The sequence below is a fragment of the Coregonus clupeaformis genome, chromosome 13 (genome assembly GCF_020615455.1).
Source record: "Coregonus clupeaformis isolate EN_2021a chromosome 13, ASM2061545v1, whole genome shotgun sequence".
In the NCBI taxonomy this organism is placed as follows: Eukaryota; Metazoa; Chordata; class Actinopteri; order Salmoniformes; family Salmonidae; genus Coregonus; species Coregonus clupeaformis.
Genome location: NC_059204.1, coordinates 51,141,681 through 51,165,710, shown reverse-complemented (window position 1 = coordinate 51,165,710; position 24,030 = coordinate 51,141,681). Strand labels below are relative to the sequence as shown.

Here is a 24,030-nt window from a genome sequence, read left to right as displayed (position 1 = left end):
ATTCTGCCTATTAGCCACAAGATGTCGCACGTGTATCAGCCTCCAGAATATTGTATCTAAAACGAGGACTGGCTGGACACCGTCAGGCATCAATCTCAATTAAATTGAATGAGTTTTGCACAATCTTGATAGAGCACAAACGTTAAGTGAAAGTACCCACCACATCACATTGTTTCACTTTGTTAAGGTTATGTTGTATTATTATTTTCACTGTTCCATGGTAACAGTAGGCTATGGTGTTACATTGTAGGCTATAAACTCGTGTTGAACTTGAATGGACTTTTCCCCACTGATCTGATGATCAAATCAAATCAAATCAAATCAAATTGTATTGGTCACATGCGCCGATGATGAGTATGATGATTGTGATAGCATGATTACTTTATAATCAGATATAGCACCTACACACTGTCTCACAGCCTCAGTTATACTACAGTGCATAGGCATGCAGCCCACTAGTTTCAGTTAATTATAAACCCTAAGAAGAATGTGTCAATTAAGCACAAGATTACAATTACGCACACCATCCACGGACACTGATGTTTGTCTCTGAGCTCGTATGCCGATAAGATTATCATATTTGTATTATCAGTGGGTGTTGGAGCATAGCCTAGATAGATCTTACTAATTCACGAAGCCATGTTATAAAATTACATGTTGTAGAATATAGGCACTGGGCAGTAAACATATCCAAAATATATCACTCATTTGGTGCTGTGCTACTTTGCTTTGGATGTTGCGTTGGATACAGATGTGCTGTGGAGGCAGGCTGCTTGCCATGCGCTGCGTAGCACAGCACAGCACAGCCCCAGCTCGAGGGGAAAGTGGGTGGAAACCCGGTTTTTCTTGTGCGGCGCCGAATTGGTGATGGTAATACAGTACAGAGTTTCAAGTGGTCGCAGAGTAAACCTTGAACTGAGACGCATAACCAATGAGCTTTCCCGAGCGCCTCCCCCAAAACTCTGTTGTCACTAGTTACCACAGCCACAAAGTCAAAATTGGCTATATTGTAAAAATTAATTAAAATACAAATTAGCTTTATGGTCTTAATTCAAGGTTATGCTTAGGCATGAGGTTAGCAGTGTGGTTAAGGTTAGGGCTAAGTTTAGGGTTAGGTTTAAAATCAGATTTTAAGATAAATGTAGAGATAGGCGGGGTTAAACCATAATTATGACTTTGTGGCTGTGGTAACTAGTTACGACCCAAAAACGGATTGCAATTTCTCAATGTTTAGGCTACACATGACGCAAAAGCATAAAGTCCACAGAAGGCAGCAATCGGCTCAGCAGACAGGTAGAAGATGGGAACGGGTCAGATATTGAAGGATTTTGCACTGAGCGGACTTGTAGCGGCAATGTTTTAGAATAACCTTCCATGCGCGCCTTGGATTATTCTCTGTTGTATCGATCACTGATTACCACTGCGTACGGCTCGTGCAGGCTACTTCAGTTGTTAATTTCAATTCCTGATCATTGCATTAGGTTAGTCAATAAAATCAATCATGGTCATGTTCATAAGGACAATATTGCTCTATTGTTTTGTGATTCTACACTCCAGATCCGTTAATTGCATGGAGAGTGAACGTGAACTTTGCTACCCTATTAGACTTGATGACCAACAATATGAGAAGAATGTTTTTGACAACGGCAAGGATATTCTTACGAGGAGAATTGTTCTTAAAATAAGCGCCTTCCAGCAGGAGCTAGTGCTTGATTTACATCCAGATTCTAATTTCCTTGCCCCCACCATCTCTGCCTCCAGTCCAGCTGCAAGCGGGGACCTGAGCAGGTGTTTTTACTCTGGTTATGTCAACTCAGACCGGCTTTCATACGCAGCGCTGAGTCTGTGCAAGGGCTTGCAAGGCGCATTCGGTTTCAGAGGCTGGGAATATTTCATCAACCCTGTCCACAATGACACCACTTCAGGAAATACCAGGAGCGCCGAGAGCGTACATGTTATCCGGCGCCGTAGCAACGATAACCTCAATGGTAACTCGACCTCCAGGTGCGCGGTGGACACGGGTCTGAGTCCCGAGGTCGCCGCGTCTTTGGAGAAATACAAGCACTTATACAAAGGGCACAATGTGACTGAAACAATGTTGAAAGGTATCAAAGGTAGATCCAAGAGATTCGCCTCCATCCCCAGATACGTGGAGACGCTGGTCGTTGCCGATGAGTCCATGGCTAGTTTCCATGGAGATGACCTTAAACATTACCTCTTGACCCTCATGTCTGTGGCAGCTAGGCTCTACAAACACCCCAGTATTCTCAACTCCATCAACATTGTAGTTGTGAAGTTCATTGTGCTAACTGATGACGACAAAGGACCCAAGGTCTCCGGCAATGCAGCAATGACGCTGCGTAACTTCTGCACTTGGCAAAAAAAGATGAATAAGAATAACGACAAGCATCCAGAGTATTGGGATACAGCCATCCTGTTCACCAAGCAGGTAAAGTTTAGCTTTATTTATTCCGTCAACATGGGGGTGCTCTCTCTCTGACACCTTGCGATTAGCATGGGATGGAAGTTAGCTTATTGCAAAGGTATTGGGGCAGTAACCGAAAAGTTGCTAGTTTGAATCACCAATCCTCTTAACCTTAATTGCTCCAGGGTTTCCGTCAATAATGGTTGATTCCTGCCCATGACCCCACCTCACACTTGTACAGGTTACCCACTCGTACATGCAGTGAAACAGGATACATTTAAGCACCCCCTATTTGACCTTTAATGGTTTGCAAATATGCATGCATCTGTGCAATTAGAATGACTGTGTAATTTGCATGCAGAATGAGGATTATTTTGATGCATTGAACCATTGCAATAGTTTGAAAATGGGAATAGAATTGAATGCACCACATAAGCAGTCTAATCCAGTCTATAATGCTGAACAGCATCTTCAATTAGTCATCAGTGAGCTATAGGCAATTTGTTTGTCTATGGTGGCATAGGTGCCATATAATAAAATGTGTATCACAAGGAGGTATGGGAGCCTTGGCATAGATTAATGTAAACCCAGTGGCACACAAGACATAGCCGTAGACGTAAGCATAGCTAAGCCAACCCAACCCCAGGTTTCATAAAGTAGACACTGACTTGCTTTATGCTTGTTCACAAATCACAATGCTTATTTATAAAAGGATGGGTTCAGTGTGTTGTCCATGCCCTTAAACGTTAATTGATTTGCACTCAAACACACTTTCACCTCTGGTGAACTCTGAGACAATCCTCAGCTGTTGGGAGGGAGAAGTTGACAGAGAGGAAGAGGGAGAGAGGGGGAGAGGGAGAGAGAGGGGGAAAGCGAGAGAGAGAGAGAGAGAGAGGGAGAAGGAGTGGGAGATGGAGATTAAGAGGGAGAGAGAGGGAGGGAGAGAGAGAGGGAGATGGAGGGCCGCGCCCACAGCACAGTGTGGACAGACCAGACCACCCATTACTCACACAGCCAAACAACAAGACTCTACATGCCACGTGGCCAACCGGCTGGCCAGCCCTAACACTGAAGTAAGGACAGGGATGGACATGGTCCAAGTTTACCATTGCAACCAAAAATAATAACTCAGTCAGAGCAGAGTGGCAGTTATTTGAAATGGAAGTAAGTAATATTTTTGTTTCTGTTTTTCTGACATATTTTCTTTTTGATTTATTTCTACATTTCAGGCAAGGTCAGAGTTGAAGTCCCTCCTTACATTCCAACCATTATTAGAGAAGGTGTAGCTCTTTGACCCAAGAAGAGACATGTGAACACTCACTTCTCAGCCAAGTTTCAGACAGCCATGATATGACAGACAGGCAGGCAGACAGACAGACACTGAGACTTTATACAGTCCTTTGTTTTCCTTAGTAAAGCAGGTTGTCCATGGTTCACTGTCTTGAAGGCAGGCATGCATTTAGTGGGGAGAGAGATTCAGACACCTCCAATAGTAGCAGGGAATACAGTTACCATACAGTTACCTGCTGTAGTCTCAGAGCTTTCATGTAATAAATAGAATGGCAAAGCCAAACCTAATGTCAGTGCAGTGCTGTACTCAACCACCCTTACTTGGCAGATGTCATTTAAATAATGTCATATTCCGGATCATGTCATATAGCACATTATGTCATGGCCAATTTCTTCAAGACCAAGTCACTGTACTTTCTAGCGAACATACTGAACATAATAATCCAATAGGAAATTGACCAACAAACTAATTCAACTAGCTTAGTTATTTTACCTGTGCTCTGTGACAAGGGAGTGCCAGTCAGTCTATCAGTACCCCGAGGGATGCAACAATCGGAAGTGTCTTGTTTTATGTGGACCTTCCCCACCCTGCCTTGTCTCCAGCTGTAAATGCTCCGACCTGTCTCTCCCCACCTCCCCCATTCCCCTCTGAGGATGCCTGATCTGCTCCCCATTAAATATGCCCCTGGGGAAGAACACCATGAACATGTCAGAAATTCCCCTATCCTTCTCTCCCTCCCTCCAAGTCTCTGGGCTTGGCCGACTTGCTTGCCCCCGGTCTGAAACCACAGCAGCACTAAAGGAGGGAGAGCCTCGCAGCTGCAGCCAGCCGCAAGGGACAGGAGTCAGCACACCTCTCCTCTGCCTAGTGCACATTTCTCATCTGGGTTGTTGGCTCAGTTTTAGCTTTTTGATTTAGATCTGTTTGTGTGTATTTCAATTCATTCCTGTGTTTCTACCATGTGACCTCTACAGCAATTACTTTTTGACCTATTAACCTGTCACTCGTCAGTGTTGTTCACCTACACATATTGTGAAAATCATTATGAAAGTTGATTGAGAATTGATTGTCGGCTATTCAAAATACACTGGAGATTTTAAACAATTACACAATAACTACACAATTACACATCTTGTTTCTTTTTAATTTACCATAGTGGTTTCCAGTTGGCTAAACCTTACCTTTAATATAGCCCAACTTTATCGAGTCCCACAGATTTACACCTAATAAAAGAGGCTTAGTAGCACTGTCAGTGTGGAGTGGCACAGTTGGCCATCATAAGTCACACACTTCCCTCTCAAAACCCCAAAAGTGACAAAGAAGCCTTGTAAGTCATTTTAAGTGGCACCATATGAGCCTGTCATCCTAAAACCACTAAATATAAACAGTCTCACGTCAGGCTATAACCAAGTAATTACACATTAATAACATAACAGAGACTGACTGTTGTGTGTGTCAGCACGTTGGCTGTGGTAAAGAGTGGCAAAGAATGGCAATTTGGATCAGCATCACTATTAGAAAATGGAATGTGTCAGAATCATATCTCCAGGCGACGCTTTGGTTGGCTTAGTTGGCAGCTGTATAGGCTGAGTGTAGGCTAGAAAAGTAATGTCAATCACAATAGGCCTATTAGAAGTGGAGTAGATTGATCAAACTTAATTCAACAAGTTGGATGAATATGTTATCTCTAGAATTACACTCTGCAGTCATTGCCTTCACAGTAATGTTGGTAACCATACCGACCATTGGCAAAAGGATTTGTTATGACCAGTGAGAAACTATTCAGTTCTGTGAGGTAAAACCTTCCAAAGCATGGGCTTGGGCTCATAATTTAAAAAGATACTGTCATGGGAAGTGGGAGAAAGAAAGACTTGAAACAATCCGTTTCAGTTTAAATGTAGCTCCCTCAGGCATTCAGATTATTCCTCATGACAAATGAGTCTTAATGTTCCTGAACATTGGAGGGGACGTGAAAGACTAACAGATCTCACCTTCAGCTGTGAAGCTGTCATTATGAGACCCAATACTCCCAATGGGCCCCTTACAACTACCACACAGCAGACCCTTGTGTGAGCTAATTTCTTGACTTTCTTTTATTGGCAGTAATCTTAACTTCCTCCTCTCCTCTCACCCCACTCCCACTCTCTCCAGCTCTCCTTTCCATTTCCACTCATGTCTGTCTATAATAACAACACGTCTGATTCAACATGTTAAAGCTGAGTTGTGGTGGACACTGGTATGTAGTCTGTGACTCAGAGAGAGAGCGAGTGAGAGAGAGAGAGAGAAAGAGAGAGTGAGGGGATAGTGAGAGAGGGGAGAGAGAGAGAGGGAGAGAGAGGAGGGGGGAGAGAAGGGGGAGAGTGGGAGAACTAGAGAGAAAAGAGAGTGGGAGAAGGTAGAGCGAAAGAGAGAGTGGGAGAAGGTAGACAAATTGAGAGGGAGTTGGAGAGATAGAGAGAGGAAGAGAGAGAAATGGAAAGAGAAGGAGGGGTAATGCACACATGGAACAGTTTGGACGTTATAAAAGCTTAATGAAAGTCTGCTGTTTGTACCACCGGGTGCCAATTGGGTCAGTGTTGCTTGAGGAGAGGAGCCGTCTTTGGCACAGTGACGATGAATAGGTTTTGCCAGACCTGGGGTGGTGGTGATGCTGATGATGCAGTCAGCCGACCTTGGTCCATAGCAGGAGACAGTCATAGGACACTTTCCATGCTTGTGGCATAGGCATTTTCATTCTAAATACCCAGCGGGCATGACATTACAATGACGTAATTTAAATCAGTTTCTAACGCCATTTCAACCATTTTCCCCCTGCTGAGTAGGCACATTAGATATAGATGCCTGTGAAAGGGTCTTGAAATGGTTTGCAATCAACAGCACAATGGCTCGAGGAAGGCACAGATTGCGCCTGATGTGATGTTTACTTATGCTGAGTTTAATGTACTATACTTATGCGTATTATATAGGCCACTCAGCTCTCACAGGGAGCCTCAGTTCTCCCCATGGCTCCTTCCTTACTGCTCTGCAGCTTGCAGAGATCGCACAGTAACGTCCACAGAATGTGCAGTGTATGTGAAAACCCCTTTTCCAAAAGATTAGTAATGGATTCTGACCATAAACCTGCCAGATTCATATTTCCCCAGAGAGGGCTGGAGGGGAGAGTAACTCTACACTAAGTTTGCTATTAACTTCCATGATAGACAGATACACACCAGGGTAACAAGGGGGAAGGACACACCTAGCTAAGTATTTCCAGATCTTATAAAACCCTGCCCGGTGATACTGGTGGATGAGACCAAGGTTTCCAGTTGTCGGTGCAAGCTGCTGCAGTTGTTGTTGTGTAACTTGTTTAGTGCCTAGCCTAATTCTTTCTCGCTGTTGCTCTTTTAACATTGTGCAACAACATGTTGCTTTTGAATATGCCTCCAGGCCCCTACTAATCAGCCACCGGCTGATTGATTGAATCACTGCAACTTTGATTGGTTCCCGGCCCTACTCTGTTCTGTTGCAATGCTGTGCAACAACATGTTGCTTTTGAATGTCCCCCCAGGCCTTACTGAGCCGTCACTAGCAACATGACATGTTATGGAGGGGAGGGTATCCTACTCTGTTCTATGCCTGGTTCTGTGAAAAGAGGAAGTAACATGCAGAAACAAGGTCACCAAAAAGCTGTGGGTCTTTTAATTATGATTAGTCAGGATTGGAACAATATTATTGGTCATTGTCATTAAAGAGCTGGGTGAGTGAGTCCACACCGTGGAAAGATGGAGAGTCAGGATTGGCGGTTGTGTGTGTGTGTGTGTGTGTGTGTGTGTGTGTGTGTGTGTGTGTGTGTGTGTGTGTGTGTGTGTGTGTGTGTGTGCGTGCGTGCGTGCGTGCGTGCGTGTCTGTGTTAAACAGCTGGGTGAGTGAGTCCACACCATGGAAAGATATGGCGGATGTGAAAAGTAGGTCATTGGCAGATGAAAACACAGCAGCTCATTGCAGTTTAATATATTTTCTCATAGGCCCAGTGCAATCAAAAACGTGATTGTCCTGTGTTGCAATCACTAGCACATTAGAGGCTGCTGCCAGTAGACATAGACTAGAAATCACTGGCCACTTTAAGAAATGGAACACTAACCACTTTAATAATGTTTACATATCTTGCATTACTCATCTCATATGTATATACTGTATTCCATACTATTCTACTGTATCTTAGTCCATGCCGCTCTGTCATTGCTCGTCCATATACACGACCAGTCAAAAGTTTTAGAAAACCTACTCATTCAAGGGTTTTTCTTTATTTTTGATATTTTATATATTGTAGAATAATAGTGAAGACATCAAAACTATGAAATAACACATATAGAATCATGCAGTAACCAAAAAGTGTTAAACAAATCAAAATATATTTTATATTTGAGATTCTTCAAATAGCCACCCTTTGCCTTGATGACAGCTTTGCACACTCTTTGCATTCTCTCAACCAGCTTCACCTGGAATGCTTTTCCAACAGTCTTGAAGGAGTTCCCACATATGCTGAGCACTTGTTGGCTGCTTTTCCTTCACTCTGCGGTCCGACTCATCCCAAACCATCTCAATTTGGTTGAGGTCGGGGGATTGTGGAGGACAGGTCATCTGATGCAGTACTCCATCACTCTCCTTCTTGGTAAAATAGCCCTTACACAGCCTGGAGGTGTGTTGGGTCATTGTCCTGTTGAAAAACAAATGATAGTCCCACTAAGCCTAAACCAGATGGGATGGCGTATCGCTGCAGAATGCTGTGGTAGCCATGCTGGTTAAGTGTGCCTTGAATTCTAAATAAATCACAGACAGTGTCACCAGCAATGCACCCCCACACCATAACACCTCCTCCTCCATGCTTTATGGTGGGAAATACACATGTGGAGATCATCCGTTCACCCACACCGCGTGTCACGGCGGTTGGATCCAAAAATCTCCTATTTGGATTCCAGACCAAAGGACAAGTTTCCACCGGACTAATGTCCATTGCTCGTGTTTCTTGGCCCAAGCATGTCTCTTCTTCTTATTGGTGTCCTTTAGTAGTTGTTTCTTTGCAGCAATTCAACCATGAAGGCCTGATTTACACAGTCTCCTCTGAATAGTTGATGTTGAGATGTGTCTGTTACTTGAACTCTGTGAAGCATTTATTTGGGCTGCAATTTCTGAGGCTGGTAACTCTACTGAACGTATCCTCTGCAGCAGAGGTAACTCTGGGTCTTCCATTCCTGTGGCGGTCCTCATTAGAGCCAGTTTCATCATAGCGCTTGATGGTTTTTGCGACTGCACTTGAAGAAACGTTCAAAGTTCTTGAAATGTTCCATATTGACTGACCTTCATGTCTTAAAGTAATGATGGACTGTCGTTTCTCTCTGCTTATTTGAGCTGTTCTTGCCATAATATGGACTTGGTCTTTTACTAAATAGGGCAATCTTCTGTATACACCCCCTACCTTGTCACAACACAACTGATTGTCATTAAGAAGGAAAGAAATTCCACAAAATAAATTTTAAGAGGGCACACCTGTTAATTTAAATGCATCACCTCATGAAGCTGGTTGAGAGAATGCCAAGAGTGTGTAAAGCTGTCATCAAGGCAAAGGGTGGCTGTATGAAGAATCTAAAATATAAAATATTTTTTGATTTGTTTAATACTTTTTTGGTTACTACATGATTCCATATGTGTTATTTCATAGTTTTGATGTCTTCACTATTATTCTACAATGTTGAAAATAGTAAAAATAAAGAAAAACACCTGAATGAGTAGGTGTTCTAAAACATTTGACCGGTAGTGTATGTATATATTCTTAATTCCATTCCTTGCTTAGATTTGTGTGTATTGGGTATATGTTGTGAAATTCTTAGATATTACTTGTTAGATATTACTGCACTGTTGTAGCTAGAAGCACAAGCATTTCGCTACACCCGCAATAACATCTGCTAAACACGTGTATGTGACAAATACAATTTGATTTGATTTTATATATATTTCCACACAATGAGGTTGAAATAATACTATGAAATTGTGAGTATGATGATAATGCCCTTTTAGTGTAAGAGCTGTTTGAAAAGATGCCTGAAATTTCTGCCTGTATTGGTGGGATGGAGTTTTGACCTGCCTGATGATATCACCAGGTGGTAAATTAGTTAATAGACCAATAAGAAAGAGAGTTCTAAACCTCTCTGCCAATAACAGCTAGTTTTCAGTGTTCCCCTCCCCACTCAGACCACTCCCAGACAGTCGTAGAAAAATTATTGCTTGAAAAATTGCTCTTTGCTAAGAAGCAATTTTTGTTTCTTTTTGACTATTTTAATTGAAAAAAATCACAGGTACTTGTTAACCAGAAATTATTTGATATTGAGATAAAAACACACATGCGCACGCACGCACGCACGCACAAACACACACACACACACACACACACACACACACACACACACACACACACACACACACACACACACACACACACACACACACACACACACACTCACACATGCACACACACACAGGCAAGCACACACACAGGCGAGCACAGCATGCATACACACATCTGGATTAGACAGTCATCTTCTAACAATTGTGGTGTATACTGGAAATAATTTGTCACAGTACTTTAAGGCTTCAGTTTGGATATACTTGTAAATACCAGATCAAAGCTGAGAGGAGCTTTGGGATCGAGGGTTTTACTGTGTGTTTGTGGAAGATTCTACTCTAGTGTGCACAGCCTCGCATTAGAGCAATACAAAACATTCTTAATGTATTTCTGAGCACCTCCAACATGTATGATACCTACTAATGGTCTAGTTACTTTAGACAGAAACTAAAGTAGGGTGATTGGTTGGGCGTAATCTGCGACCATCTAGCAATCTAAAGGTTGTGTGTTCGAGTCACGTCGGGAACAACTGTATGATTTTAACGAACCCTTCCCCTAACCTTTATTCTAAACTTAACCCAATTCACCTAACCTACTACGTAAATTCACCTAACCTTTGTTGTTTTAGTTCCCCTAACCTTTCACGTAATTTATCCTAACCTTTGTTGTTAGTTCCCCTAACCGCCAGCGTAAATTCTCCCCGTAAATCTACTTTGTTGTTACACACAACAAGCAACCTGGTCTCAGAGAAAGACGTATAATACTACATGTCCTCCAAGATGTTTGATAACTTCCGTCATCCAATTCGTATTCTATTGTACGACCAGGTAAGATGTATGATACTATATGTCCTCTAATTTCTATGATATTGTACGACCGCTATTCCATTCATAATGTAACCTGACGTCACGTAACATACTGTATCATACTAAATTGAGTGTCACAGATTGACTTAAAGAATAATACAGATTGCCCTGAGACCATGTTGGTGTGCATGGATATTCTCAATAGTAATGATGGGTGTATGTATAAGGCGTTAGCTCAGCTCTAATGGTTGACCATGGCATTGCTGTTTGTAAGTACTGCTGGAAAGTCAATTTTAAGACCAATTTGGGCAGAAGGGCATTGCTCCATGGGTTGTTTGGGTACTGCCTGGTTGTCAGTGAGGCCTGTGATAATGAGCTCCAAATTGGTCCTCACTCACTAGCATCCATTGTGTTTAAAACAGTGTGGTGCAGAAATATAGGTCAATTGGAAACTTGCTACTTGGCAGAACAATTGGAGGCATTTACATAAACTCAAGTACAGGTAGATTGAATGTGTTGCGGGGGTTTCCAGAAAGCAATGCCTATTGGGAGAACGTGACACCTCATGGCAAGCCAAAGCAGATGTGTTAGAATGATTTGTCACAGCATAATGACACACAATATAATCACTATATATAGTACATACTACTGTGTTGTCCTCATCTTTCAAGGTCTTAAAAGCACGACAAGTAAGAGGGTCAAATTAGCTCGACAGCAAGGGAATATCCTAATAAAATCTCAGAACAGCAATAGAAATGTAATTTCCAGGTGTAATGGGAGAGATGAGTGAGGTGAGTTTGTAAGAGAGCTGAGTGTGTTTGTCTGACCAGTGTGTGTGTGTGTTATCTCCTATCCAGGACCTGTGTGGAGCCTCCACCTGTGACACCCTGGGGATGGCTGACGTGGGCACCATGTGTGACCCCAAGAGAAGCTGCTCTGTGATAGAAGACGACGGCCTGCCCTCCGCCTTCACCACTGCTCATGAGCTTGGTGAGTGCTCTGTCACATCCCCTCAGTCCATCCTCCAGGGCTGGAATTGGATGTTCAGTTTACTTCATGAATTGACTGAATTGACCCAATGGGGTGAACCCATTCACCCAAACCTGCTGTCCTCTCCAAACCCCACTCTCATGGTCATTGAGAACCCAAAGCTGCTGTTTTGTCAGTGTGCCAAGAATAGTTACTCAAAAGTGACCCAGATTTCCTCTTTATAGTTTGAACAGTATCAGCGCTGATATAATATTACACCTCCTTTCAGAATACCTGAGCAACTTAAAATAATTGTGTAAATGTCTAGTGTTTATTGACTGACAAAAACAACAAGCCATATGACTTATGCCGCCCAAGTAAATCTAGTAAGTAATATATTGACTAACAAAGATGAATGAGACAGTTGACGGTAATGTCTCCCTTCCTTCCTCTTCCTGCTATAGGCCACGTGTTCAACATGCCGCATGACAATGTGAAGGCGTGTGAGGAGACGTTTGGGAAGCTGAAGGACAACCACATGATGTCCCCAACCCTGATCCAGATCAACAGGACCAGCCCTTGGTCCCCCTGCAGCGCAGCCATCATCACTGACTTCCTGGACAGTGGACATGGTGAGTCAGCACAACCTCTGACCTCTGACACACACACATAGGCATGTACGCACAGCACATACCTGACCCCTGACTAAAGTGTGGTAGTGGTAAAGAGATATGTGGGTAACCCTTGAGTGCTGCTGGTAAATAAGTGGGCAAACCCTTATGCAAAACCCATTTATCTTGCGTAATAGGTGGGAAAACCCTACAAGGTTGGTAAACTGCCTGGACAGTGGACATGGTGAGTCATCCTGACTCTTACCCTCTGACCCCTAACCCCTGACCCTTGTTGTGTAGAACATGAGGAAGGAATGTAGGGAGAGTGTTTGATAAAGAGGTGTGAGTGAGTCTCAGCTGAACTCAGTCTCACTGTGGTGCTTCAGGCCCCCCCTTATAACACACTCACTGGTTGACAACATACAGTACAAACATCTTGTGTTGTGTTGGCAACAGGACTGCTGATGGCTGATCACATTGAGAGAGCACATGCCCATCCTAACGTGCTGCTGGACACATAATCACAGAGCCTGTTCTGTTCCTGTTCCTGTTGTGTCCCTGTCACAAACAGAGTCACACAGTCTAGCCTGTTATCTGTTGCCACTTGGTCAGTAACCAGGGGGCTATGAAGCCTGGGGTTGTTAAGGAGCAGGCTGACTTACTTCGCAATGCAGACATTTGTCTCTTGATTTTTCTCAATTCAGCTTGATAAGATCAAATAGATAAGATGGAAGTTATTGTCCCTGAAAGGGAAATGTGTTTTGAACATTTAAATTGCTTAACATTATGATTATGAGTCTTCAAATAGTCCAAGAATGTAATAACCTCTTAGCCATGAATATAACCTGATGGGGTAACAGCAGCTATAATATAGTTGTCCCTGTCGTAAAGACAAATCATGAATCAGATAACTCTAAACGGGACATGTGCACAGACCAGACAGGCTACCCTCATTGTAACATTGCATGCACTCACAAAACGTTACAATACAGACAGAGAGAGAGAACTCTCTCTACAGACATCCTACTCTCTTGAATATGGAACGTGTGCCAAGCAGGGCAAACCATAAGGTCTGGACCCAGATCAGTGACAAACTGTTATTTCAAGGCCTACTATCCTGAACATATGTCCCAAATTAGAGGGGCTGTCGTACCAAGAACCACCGCAGTGGTTTGGGCAGCTAGGTGTAGTCCCCAATGCTTCCCACGCAGGTTCAAATAGAATAGAAGAAAAACGCTCTGTTCGTTCCATTCTATTTTTATGCCCTTTTCAGGACATTTTCCCTCAGGACAGAGAAGAGTAGACAACGACAATGGCTGGTTCACAGTAGCACAAGCACGCACGCATGCACACAAGTTAGGAGTGCCTTGAGACGTTAGGAGTGTGTCTCTTTGTTAACAACAGCTGGTGCACGGTCTCTAATGTTAAGGAAGTTATGGCACTCAACAACCTGTATAGGTCCATATGCAAACAAGAAAATGTACACCCAGAGGCGGCGCTTCTCGTGGCCGGTGATTTTAATGCAAGGAAAGTGAAATCCATTTTACCTCATTTTATAGGTCCATATAGCATGTCACCTGTGCAACTAAAGGCCACAAAATTCTAGATCACCTTTACTCCACGCACAGAAACGTATACAACGCTCTCCGTCGCCCTACCTGATTCCTGCTTACAAGCAAAAAACTCAAACAGGAAGTACCAATGACGCGCTCAATACGGAAGTGGTCCGATGAAGCACTACGGGACTGTTTCGCTAGCACAGACTGGAATATATTCCAGTATTCATCCGATAACATTGAGGAGTTTACCACATTTAACAATTTTTTTTACATTTTTTGTCATTTAGCAGACGCTCTTATCCAGAGCGACTTACAGGAGCAATTAGGGTTAAGTGCCTTGCTCAAGGGCACATCGACAGATTTTTCACCTAGTCGGCTCAGGGATTAGAACCAACAACCTTTCGGTTACTGGCACTACGCTCTTAACCACTAAGCTACCTGCCGCCCCACATCAGTCACCGGCTTCATTAATAAATGCATCAACTACGTCTTCCCCACCGTACGTACATATCCCAACCAGAAGCCATGGATTACAGGCATGCCATGGATTTGTGTGTGAACGCATTGAGCTAAAGGCTAGAGTTGCCGCTTTCAAGGAGTGGGACATTATCCGGACACTTATAAGAAATCCCGCTAAGACCTTCGACGAGCCATCAAACAGGCAAAGCGTCAATACAGGACTAAGATCAAATCCTACTACGCCGGCTCTGATGCTCGTCGGATTTGGCAGGGCATGCAAATTATCATGGATTACAAAGGGAAACCCAGCCGTGAACTGCCCTGTGACACGAGCCTACCAGACGAGCTAAATGCCTTCTATGCTCGCTTCAAGGCAAGCAACACTGAACCATGCATGAGAGCACCAGCTGTTCCGGACGACTGTGTGATCTCGCTCTCTGTAGCCAATTTGAGTAAGACCTTTAAACAGGTTAACATTCACAAGGCCGCGTGGCCAGACAGATTACCAGGACACGTACAAGGAGCATGGGCTGACTGTCACGATCGTCTAGTAGCGAAGTAGACCAAGGCGCAGCGTGTGAAAGAAACATGACTTTATTATATTAAAGTATCTAAATACAAAACAAAAGACGACTCGTGAAGTCCACAGTAACAAAGACCGTAAAGGAACAAAAACCCACAACACCCAAAGGAAAACATACAGATTAAATATGGCTCCCAATCAGAGACAACCAGCCCACAGCTGACACTCGTTGCCCCTGATTGGGAGTCATTATCTCAAACATAGAAATGAAACCAACAGAAATAACAACATAGAAATACACCCAATGAATGAACACACCCTGGCTCAATATACAGAGTCCCGGAGCCAGAGCGTGACAGTACCCCCCCCTAAAGGCGCGGACTGCGACCGCGCCTCAATAAGGGCTAAACAAGGGAGGGCTGGGTGGGCATACCTCCTCGGCGGTGGTTCTGGCTCCGGCCTTGATCCCCACCTCCTCTCCAACCCCCCAAAGTACCCCTGGTCCTGTCTAGCCCCGCTGGTCGGAGCCGGACTGACGACACGCGCCCCTGGCTTGGTGCGAGTAGCAGGAACGGGCTGGACCAGGCTGACGACTCGCATCCCTGGTTTGGTGCGAGTAGCAGGAACGGGTTGGACCAGGCTGGCGACTCGCACCCCTGGTTTGGTGCGAGTGGCAGGAACAGGCCGGGTCGGGCTGGCGACGCACACCGTAGGCTTTGTGCGTGGAGCAGGGACAGGCCGGGCTGGGCTGGCGACGCACCCCGTAGGCTTGGTGCGTGGAGCAGGAACAGGCCGGGCTGGGCTGGCGACGCACACCGTAGGCTTTGTGTGTGGAGTAGGGACAGGCCGGGCTGGGCTGGCGACGCACACCGTAGGCTTTGTGCGTGGAGCAGGAACAGGCCGGGCTGGGCTGGCGACGCACACCGTAGGCTTTGTGCGTGGAGCAGGAACAGGCCGGGCTGGGCTGGCGACGCACACCGTAGGCTTTGTGCGTGGAGCAGGGACAGGCCGGGCAGGGCTGTCGACGCACACCGTAGACTTGGTGCGTGGAGCAGGAACAGGCCGGGCAGGGCTGTCGACGCACACCGTAGACTTGGTGCGTGGAGCAGGAACAGGCCGGGCAGGGCTGTCGACGCACACCGTAGACTTGGTGCGTGGAGCAGGAACAGGCCGGGCAGGGCTGTCGACGCACACCGTAGACTTGGTGCATGGGGCAGGAACAGGCCGGGCAGGGCTGTCGACGCACACCGTAGACTTGGTGCGTGGAGCAGGAACAGGCCGGGCAGGGCTGTCGACGCACACCATAGACTTGGTGCGTGGAGCAGGAACAGGCCGGGCAGGGCTGTCGACGCACACCGTAGACTTGGTGCGTGGAGCAGGAACAGACCGGGCAGGGCTGTCGACGCACACCGTAGGTTTGGTGCGTGGAGCAGGGACAGGCCGGGCAGGGCTGTCGACGCACACCGTAGACTTGGTGCGAGGAGCAGGAACGGGCCGGGCAGGGCTGTCGACGCACACCGTAGACTTGGTGCGTGGAGCAGGAACAGGCCGGGCAGGGCTGTCGACGCACACCGTAGACTTGGTGCGAGGAGCAGGAACGAGCCGGGCAGGGCTGTCGACGCACACCGTAGACTTGATGCGTGGAGCAGGGACAGGCCGGGCTGGGCTGGCGACGCACACCGTAGGTTTGGTGCGTGGAGCAGGGACAGGCCGGACCGTACTGGGAACACACACCACTGGCTTTAAACGGGGATCAGGAACGGGCCGGACCGGACTGGCAATCCACCTCAGTCCCTCTCGCCGTGCCTCTACGACTTCCTTCCCTCCTCTCGCCAATGGCTCCCGTAACCCGGTGGCCTTCTCTCCTCTTCTCCTATTCCGCCCTGTGGCAGCCTCCTGCTGCCCAGTCGCCCATGCCGTGTGCCCCCCCTAAAGGTGCCTCTCCTCCTTCCGACGATGGCACTGCTGACGCCGCTGCTCCTCTCTCGCCAGGGCCTTGATCCTACCCCAAGGTCCCTTGCCCCCGAGCATGTCCTCCCAGGACCACACTTTGCCCACCTGGGCCATCGCCAGCCTCTCTATCTCCTTTCCCGGCGCTTCCTCCCATGTCCAGTCTGCCTCCGTCTGGACACGCTGCTTGGTCGTTTTATGGTGGGTTTTTCTGTCACGATCGTCTAGTAGCGAAGTAGACCAAGGCGCAGCGTGTGAAAGAAACATGACTTTATTATATTAAGGTATCTAAATACAAAACAAAAGACGACTCGTGAAGTCCACAGTAACAAAGACCGTAAAGGAACAAAAACCCACAACACCCAAAGGAAAACATACAGATTAAATATGGCTCCCAATCAGAGACAACCAGCCCACAGCTGACACTCGTTGCCCCTGATTGGGAGTCATTATCTCAAACATAGAAATGAACCCAACAGAAATACCAACATAGAAATACACCTGTTACGAACCCCGTGGCTCTAAACATCTAGGGTGGATGGACATGAGACCCGTAACATAAATTCATGTAAATTATAAGTGTGGCATGGAATAGTGAGAACAAATAAGACACAACTACCATGAACTACCGTCAAACACAAAGTGTTTATTTATGAACACACGGTAAGGGTTTGGGAAAAAGGGCTGAGCAGGACCCAAGAAATGAAACAATAGTGTAAAACCCCTAAACTGATCTAGCCTGCCTGAAGAACCGCTAGGCTACTGCTACCATACAAAAATACAGTGGGTGGTCCGCTCAGGTCTAACTGGTGTTTATAGACAGATTTCTTCCTACGGGTAATGTACGCCCAAGGGCAACTAGCTTAAACCCCCCTTTTCCCAAAAAAACACACAAAACTACTAAACAGGGTACTCAGCAATTAAATAAGTACACAGGATACAACAGTATCCACACTCAGGTAAAGAAATATATTCTAATAATGTTACCAATAGGGTAACCAACAACTTAGTGCGTACACAACACACAGGACACCACCGTGTCCATACTCACATATGGCAAAAAGTCTCTCTCTCTCAACAAACACAAGTCTGGTTTTTATAAAATGGGATGTGTGATTGAACAAACGAATAACAGGTGGTGCAATTAACAGGAATGTTCACTGATTGGTCCAATCAGCAGACACCTCAACGACCACCAATCAGGAACATACAGGACACCTGTGATTAGGGCAGAAAGAGTAGGAACACACAAAAACACAGGATACCTGTATCCGTAACACTCCCACCCTTAAAAGAGCAAACCAAAATGGTTTGCGACACACGTACTATCACAACACCCAAATTCACAAATCATCCTATCGGGATAACAAAAAAAAACCTAGATCATTACACACGAGACAAAGCATCTGCCAACACATTATCTAACCCCTTTTTGTGGCGGATCTCCAAATTATAATTTTGCACGACAAGTGCCCAACGCATAAGGCGTTGGTTCTGGTTGTACATCCGGTGGAGAAAAACTAAGGGGTTATGGTCAGTATACACTACCACTGGTAATGCACTGGAACCAACATAAACTTCAAAGTACTGCAGAGCTAACAACAAAGCTAGAGCTTCTTGTTCAATGGTGGAATAGTTTGTCTGACATTTGTTAAATTTCCGTGAAAAATAACAGACAGGATGGTCCACTCCACTCTGGTCTTGCTGCAGTAGAACAGCACCAGCACCTCTGTCACTTGCATCTACCTCCAGTTTAAACGGCCGCTCAAAATCTGGCGCAGCAAGAACAGGAGTACTACACAAGAGTGCTTTAGCAGTGTTGAAAGCAGTACAACAATCTTCAGACCATACAAATTTTCTCGCCGGACTGAGCAAATCCGTTAATGGAGCAACTACCGCAGAGAAATTTTTACAGAAACTACGGTAGTAGCCAACCATCCCTAAAAAACGGCGTAGCTCTCTTCTGGTGGTAGGTGCGGGAAATGCGTTTATAGCTGAGACCTTGGCATCTACAGGGCGCACCTGACCATGGCCGACCTGTTTACCAAGATAAGTAACAGTAGCCTTCCCAAACTCGCACTTTGCTAAGTTCAGGGTTAGAGAAGCGGTTGCTAGACGTTCACACACTACCCTTAGAGTGTTAACATGATCAGACCACTCAGTTGAATAAATGACCAGATCATCAAGGTAAGCACTACAATTAGGAACTCCAGCCAATACTGTGTTAACCAGGCGTTGGAAAGTGGCTGGTGCGTTCCGCATCCCAAATGCCATGACAGCATATTGTAGGAAGTGATCTGGGGTCACAAATGCAGAGATGTCGGAGGCACGTGGGGTTAACGGCACCTGCCAGTAACCTTTTAGAAGATCTAATTTGGTTACATAGGTAGCAGCACCAACAGTATCAATACAGTCATCCAGTCTGGGTAACGGGAACGAGTCGGGCACTGTGACAGCATTGACTTTCCGATAGTCCGTACATAATCTGGATGTCCCATCAGGTTTAGGAACCAGAATGCACGGAGAACTCCAAGGACTTGAACTTGGCATAGCCAGGTTATTCTCCAGCAAATAACCGACCTCACCCCTCATTATCTTTCTCTTAGCGACGTTGACACGATAAGGATGTTGCTTGATAGGTGCAGCGTTTCCAACATTAATGTCATGTTCTAACACATTTGTACATGTAGGAACATCATTAAAAAGACATGGAAAGCTGTGTAATAGTTTCACAATATCATCTGACTGTCTGTCCGTTAAATGAATCAGGCTTGACGGGAGAGACAGCAGCATCTCTGAATTGGGCAATCTAGCACACTGCTGCTGAGTATTGCGCAACTCCAAACCATCTCCGTCCACATCATTAACATGACCTCCCACTACAGCCGTAGCAGCAACAGAGACAGCCGACTCGGCCAGTTTCTCTGGACTGTCTACCTGAGTAACGGGTCTGTTGTGGTATGTCTTCAACATGTTAACGTGGCACACACGAGATTAGCGTTTTCTATCAGGAGTCTGTATCACATAGTCAGTTTCAGTTAGTTTCTTTTCAATGACATAAGGACCAGCGAAACGTGCTGACAATGACGCTCCTGGCACAGGCAACAACACAAGAACTCGGTCACCTGGCTGCAGTGAACGAGAAACAGCCTGTGTGTCATAGTGTCGTTTCATCCGTTTCTGTGAGGAAGACAGCGCTTCCTTTGCTAGAGCACAGGCAGCATGTAGGCGCTCACGAAAGCGACTAACGTAGTCCAACACATTTTCTTTCACATGTTCGAATGGTTCACCTATGGCCGGTATGGGACAAAGAGGCGCGGGGGAAATAACCTGGTTCGGTTTCCCAACTACTTGACAGGTGTGGCAAGTCCGACAGAACTGAGCCACATCTTGTTTTAAACCAGGCCAAAAGAAATGTCGCAAAACACGATCATAAGTCTTGGTGACTCCCAGATGTCCGGACCACTGGTGATCATGAGCGAGGGATAAAACATTTTGTCGAAAGGCTGTAGGAATCACTATTTGGTAAACAGCATTCCAATCTCCGCCAGCGTCAACATGGGATGTCCATTTACGCATGAGGAGATTACCATCAATGAAGTATGCCATGTTTTTCTTCTTTAGCTCGTCTTTTGAGACCACACTAGAAAAACATTTAGCCAGGCTAATGTCAACCTGTTGGTTAGCGATCAGCTGCTCACGAGTAACTGGTAACTGTATTGCTTCAGCAACAAGTTCCACATCCTTCTTCCTTTCTCTGGGCTGTTGGTCAGACTGCACCAGCTTACCAGAGGTAGCACTCGAACTATCCTCTGGGTCACACTCTCTGAATAGAATCGTGTCTGACAAATCTACCACTTCACCCACTTGTCGTGCTTGAGCACGTGTGACAGCACAAGCGGGAACACATCTGGATAACCCTGTGCCAGCTCCTCGGAGAGAGACTGGTCACTTTTATCCAATACCTCCAATATGGGTATTACCTTTCCTCCGGCAATATCGTTGCCCATTATAAATGTCACACCTTTTACTGGCAACATAGGACGTACGCCCACTCTGAACAATCCACTGACTAACTCAGAGTGTACGTTCACAAAGTGCAATGGCACTGGGACGAAACCCATTTCAATTCCTTGTACTAACACACTGGAACCACAATATGTATTACTGGACAAGGGCAACACATCAGCTAGTATGAACGACTGCGCCGCACCAGTATCTCTGAGGATTCTAACTGGACGCTGAGACGCTTCATCATCTGATATAGAAACAAACCCCTCAAAAATGAACGGTTCATAACTGTGATCTGGGACAGGGACTTTCAAACCACATTCACTATGAGGCTTCTGTCTTGATTCCGGCCCTACAACCGTATCGAATCAGCCCAACACCCGTTGGCGGCCTGGCGTGCTGAGGCATCCCCGGTTTGCGTTTTAGCAGAAAGCAATCATTAACTATATGTCCCACCTTATGACAATAGAAACAGTGACGCACATCTTTTGGGCGTGCTGGATGTACTGCTGGTCGACTAGGACTAGAAGTTAGCAACTCCGCAGCCCTGCTCTCCGTACGAGCCGAAAACACGCTCTTATGCGTCAACACAAACTCGTCTGCCAATACAGACGCTTCCGACAGTGAGGATACTTTCTGTTCGTTCAGATAAACTACAATGCGTTCCGGTAAACAATTTTTAAACTCCTCTAACAAGATTAACTCCCGTAGAGAGTTAAAATCAGTTACCTTACTTGCACTGTGCCATTTGTCAAACAGATTTCCTTTGTCTCTAGCAAACTCCACATAAGTCTGAGTAGGAGACTTTTTATGAGACCTAAATCTCTGTCGATATGCCTCAGGAACAAGCTCATAGGCACGAAGAACAGTAGCTTTGACCACCTCATAATTCAAACTGTCTTCAAGAGGTAGCGCTGCCAGAACCTCTTGGGCTTTACCTGTTAGCTTACACTGAAGTAATAGGCACCATACCTCGTCGGGCCATTTCAATGCTACCGCTATACGCTCAAACACACTGAAATAGGAATCAACCTCTGACTCCCTAAACACAGGTACCAAGGTGATCTGTCTACTAATATCAAATGTAGCAGACGACACCGCTGGTGAGGCTGGCTCACTAGCAGGCATAGTATGAGCAGAGACTAACCTCGCTGTTTCTGCCTCTAGTTCCATTTTACGCATCTCCAGTTCCATCTTACGCGTCTCCAGTTCTTGATCAAGCCTACGCGTCTCCAGTTCCATCTTACGCGTCTCCTGTTCTGCCTCTAGCTTACGCGTCTCCTGTTCTGCCTCTAGCTTACGCGTCTCCTGTTCTATCTTACGCGTCTCCTGTTCTGCCTCTAGTTCCATTTTACGCATCTCCAGCTTGTCTTGCCTGATTTGTGCCCGCTCTTCCGCCTCTATTTGGAGCCGTGTCGAGCGGACATCCATCCTGGCATCACTGTCAGTCAGTGGGGAGAGTGGGTCATAACGGGGCAATGTGGCTGGAGCCTTAGCCTCGTCCTCAGACACTGATGGGCTTACAGGAACAGCAACCACATCCCCTACAGGAGCAGCAGACTCAGGCGGCGGTAACTCAAGCACTCGCTCGTTTAACAATATCGCTAACACTACTTCCCTAACTTCTGCTTTCACTAAACCCCTCGGTATGGGTACAGAAAAGTGGTCAGCCAAAGCCTGTAGATCCACTCTACGGCAATTATCAAAAACCTCCCACGTAGGGTTTTCCAAAAATGCCTCCAACTCAAAAGTAGCCATCCTACTAGCAACACGAGCCGTCGACTACTGAACACACACAAAAACAGGTAGTTACAGCTGCTAAGCTCAACACTGAACCAGACACTACTAATTTACATGAGTAGCATGGGATAGATAGGATCCCAGACGAGCCCCCCACTTTATGTTACGAACCCCGTGGCTCTAAACATCTAGGGTGGATGGACATGAGACCCGTAACATAAATTCATGTAAATTATAAGTGTGGCATGGAATAGTGAGAACAAATAAGACACAACTACCATGAACTACCGTCAAACACAAAGTGTTTATTTATGAACACACGGTAAGGGTTTGGGAAAAAGGGCTGAGCAGGACCCAAGAAATGAAACAATAGTGTAAAACCCCCTAAACTGATCTAGCCTGCCTAAAGAACCGCTAGGCTACTGCTACCATACAAAAAATACAGTGGGTGGTCCGCTCAGGTCTAACTGGTGTTTATAGACAGATTTCTTCCTACGGGCTGTTGGTCAGACTGCACCAGCTTACCAGAGGTAGCACCCGAACTATCCTCTGGGTCACACTCTCTGAATAGAATCGTGTTCGACAAATCTATCACTTCACCCACTTGTCGTGCTTGAGCACGTGTGACAGCACAAGCGGAGAACACATCTGGATAACCCTGTGCCAGCTCCTCGGAGAGAGACTGGTCACTTTTATCCAATACCTCCAATATGGGTATTACCTTTCCTCCGGCAATATCGTTGCCCATTATAAATGTCACACCTTTTACTGGCAACATAGGACGTACGCCAACTCTGAACAATCCACTGACTAACTCAGAGTGTACGTTCACAAAGTGCAATGGCACTGGGACGAAACCCATTTCAATTCCTTGTACTAACACACTGGAACCACAATATGTATTACTGGACAAGGGCAACACATCAGCGAGTATGAACGACTGCGCCGCACCAGTATCTCTGAGGATTCTAACTGGACGCTGAGACGCTTCGTCATCTGATATAGAAACAAACCCCTCAAAAATGAACGGTTCATAACTGTGATCTGGGACAGGGACTTTCAAACCACATTCACTATGAGGCTTCTGTCTTGATTCTGGCCTTACAACCGCATCGAATCAGCCCAACACCCGTTGGCGGCCTGGCGTGCTGAGTCATCCCCGGCTTGCGTTTAAGCAAAAAGCAATCACTAACCAAATGTCCCACCTTATGACAATAGAAACAGTGACGCACATCTTTTGGGCGCGCTGGATGTACTGCTGGTCGACTAGGACTAAAAGTTAGCAACTCCGCAGCCCTGCTCTC

The 24,030-nt window shown here is 45.8% G+C and overlaps 1 protein-coding gene across 1 annotated transcript in view; it reads left to right on the top strand.

The window, feature by feature from the left end:
- Positions 1 to 1,277: 1,277 nt before the first annotated feature.
- adamts15a (ADAM metallopeptidase with thrombospondin type 1 motif, 15a) overlaps positions 1,278 to 24,030 on the top strand; it is a 44,846-nt gene continuing 22,093 nt past the window's right edge. Inside the window, exons 1-3 of the mRNA XM_041894524.2 lie at positions 1,278 to 2,449; positions 11,762 to 11,894; positions 12,338 to 12,505. Coding sequence (XP_041750458.1) covers positions 1,502 to 2,449; positions 11,762 to 11,894; positions 12,338 to 12,505 — 1,249 coding nt within the window. The 5' untranslated portion in view covers positions 1,278 to 1,501. The remainder of the gene's footprint in view (positions 2,450 to 11,761; positions 11,895 to 12,337; positions 12,506 to 24,030) is intronic.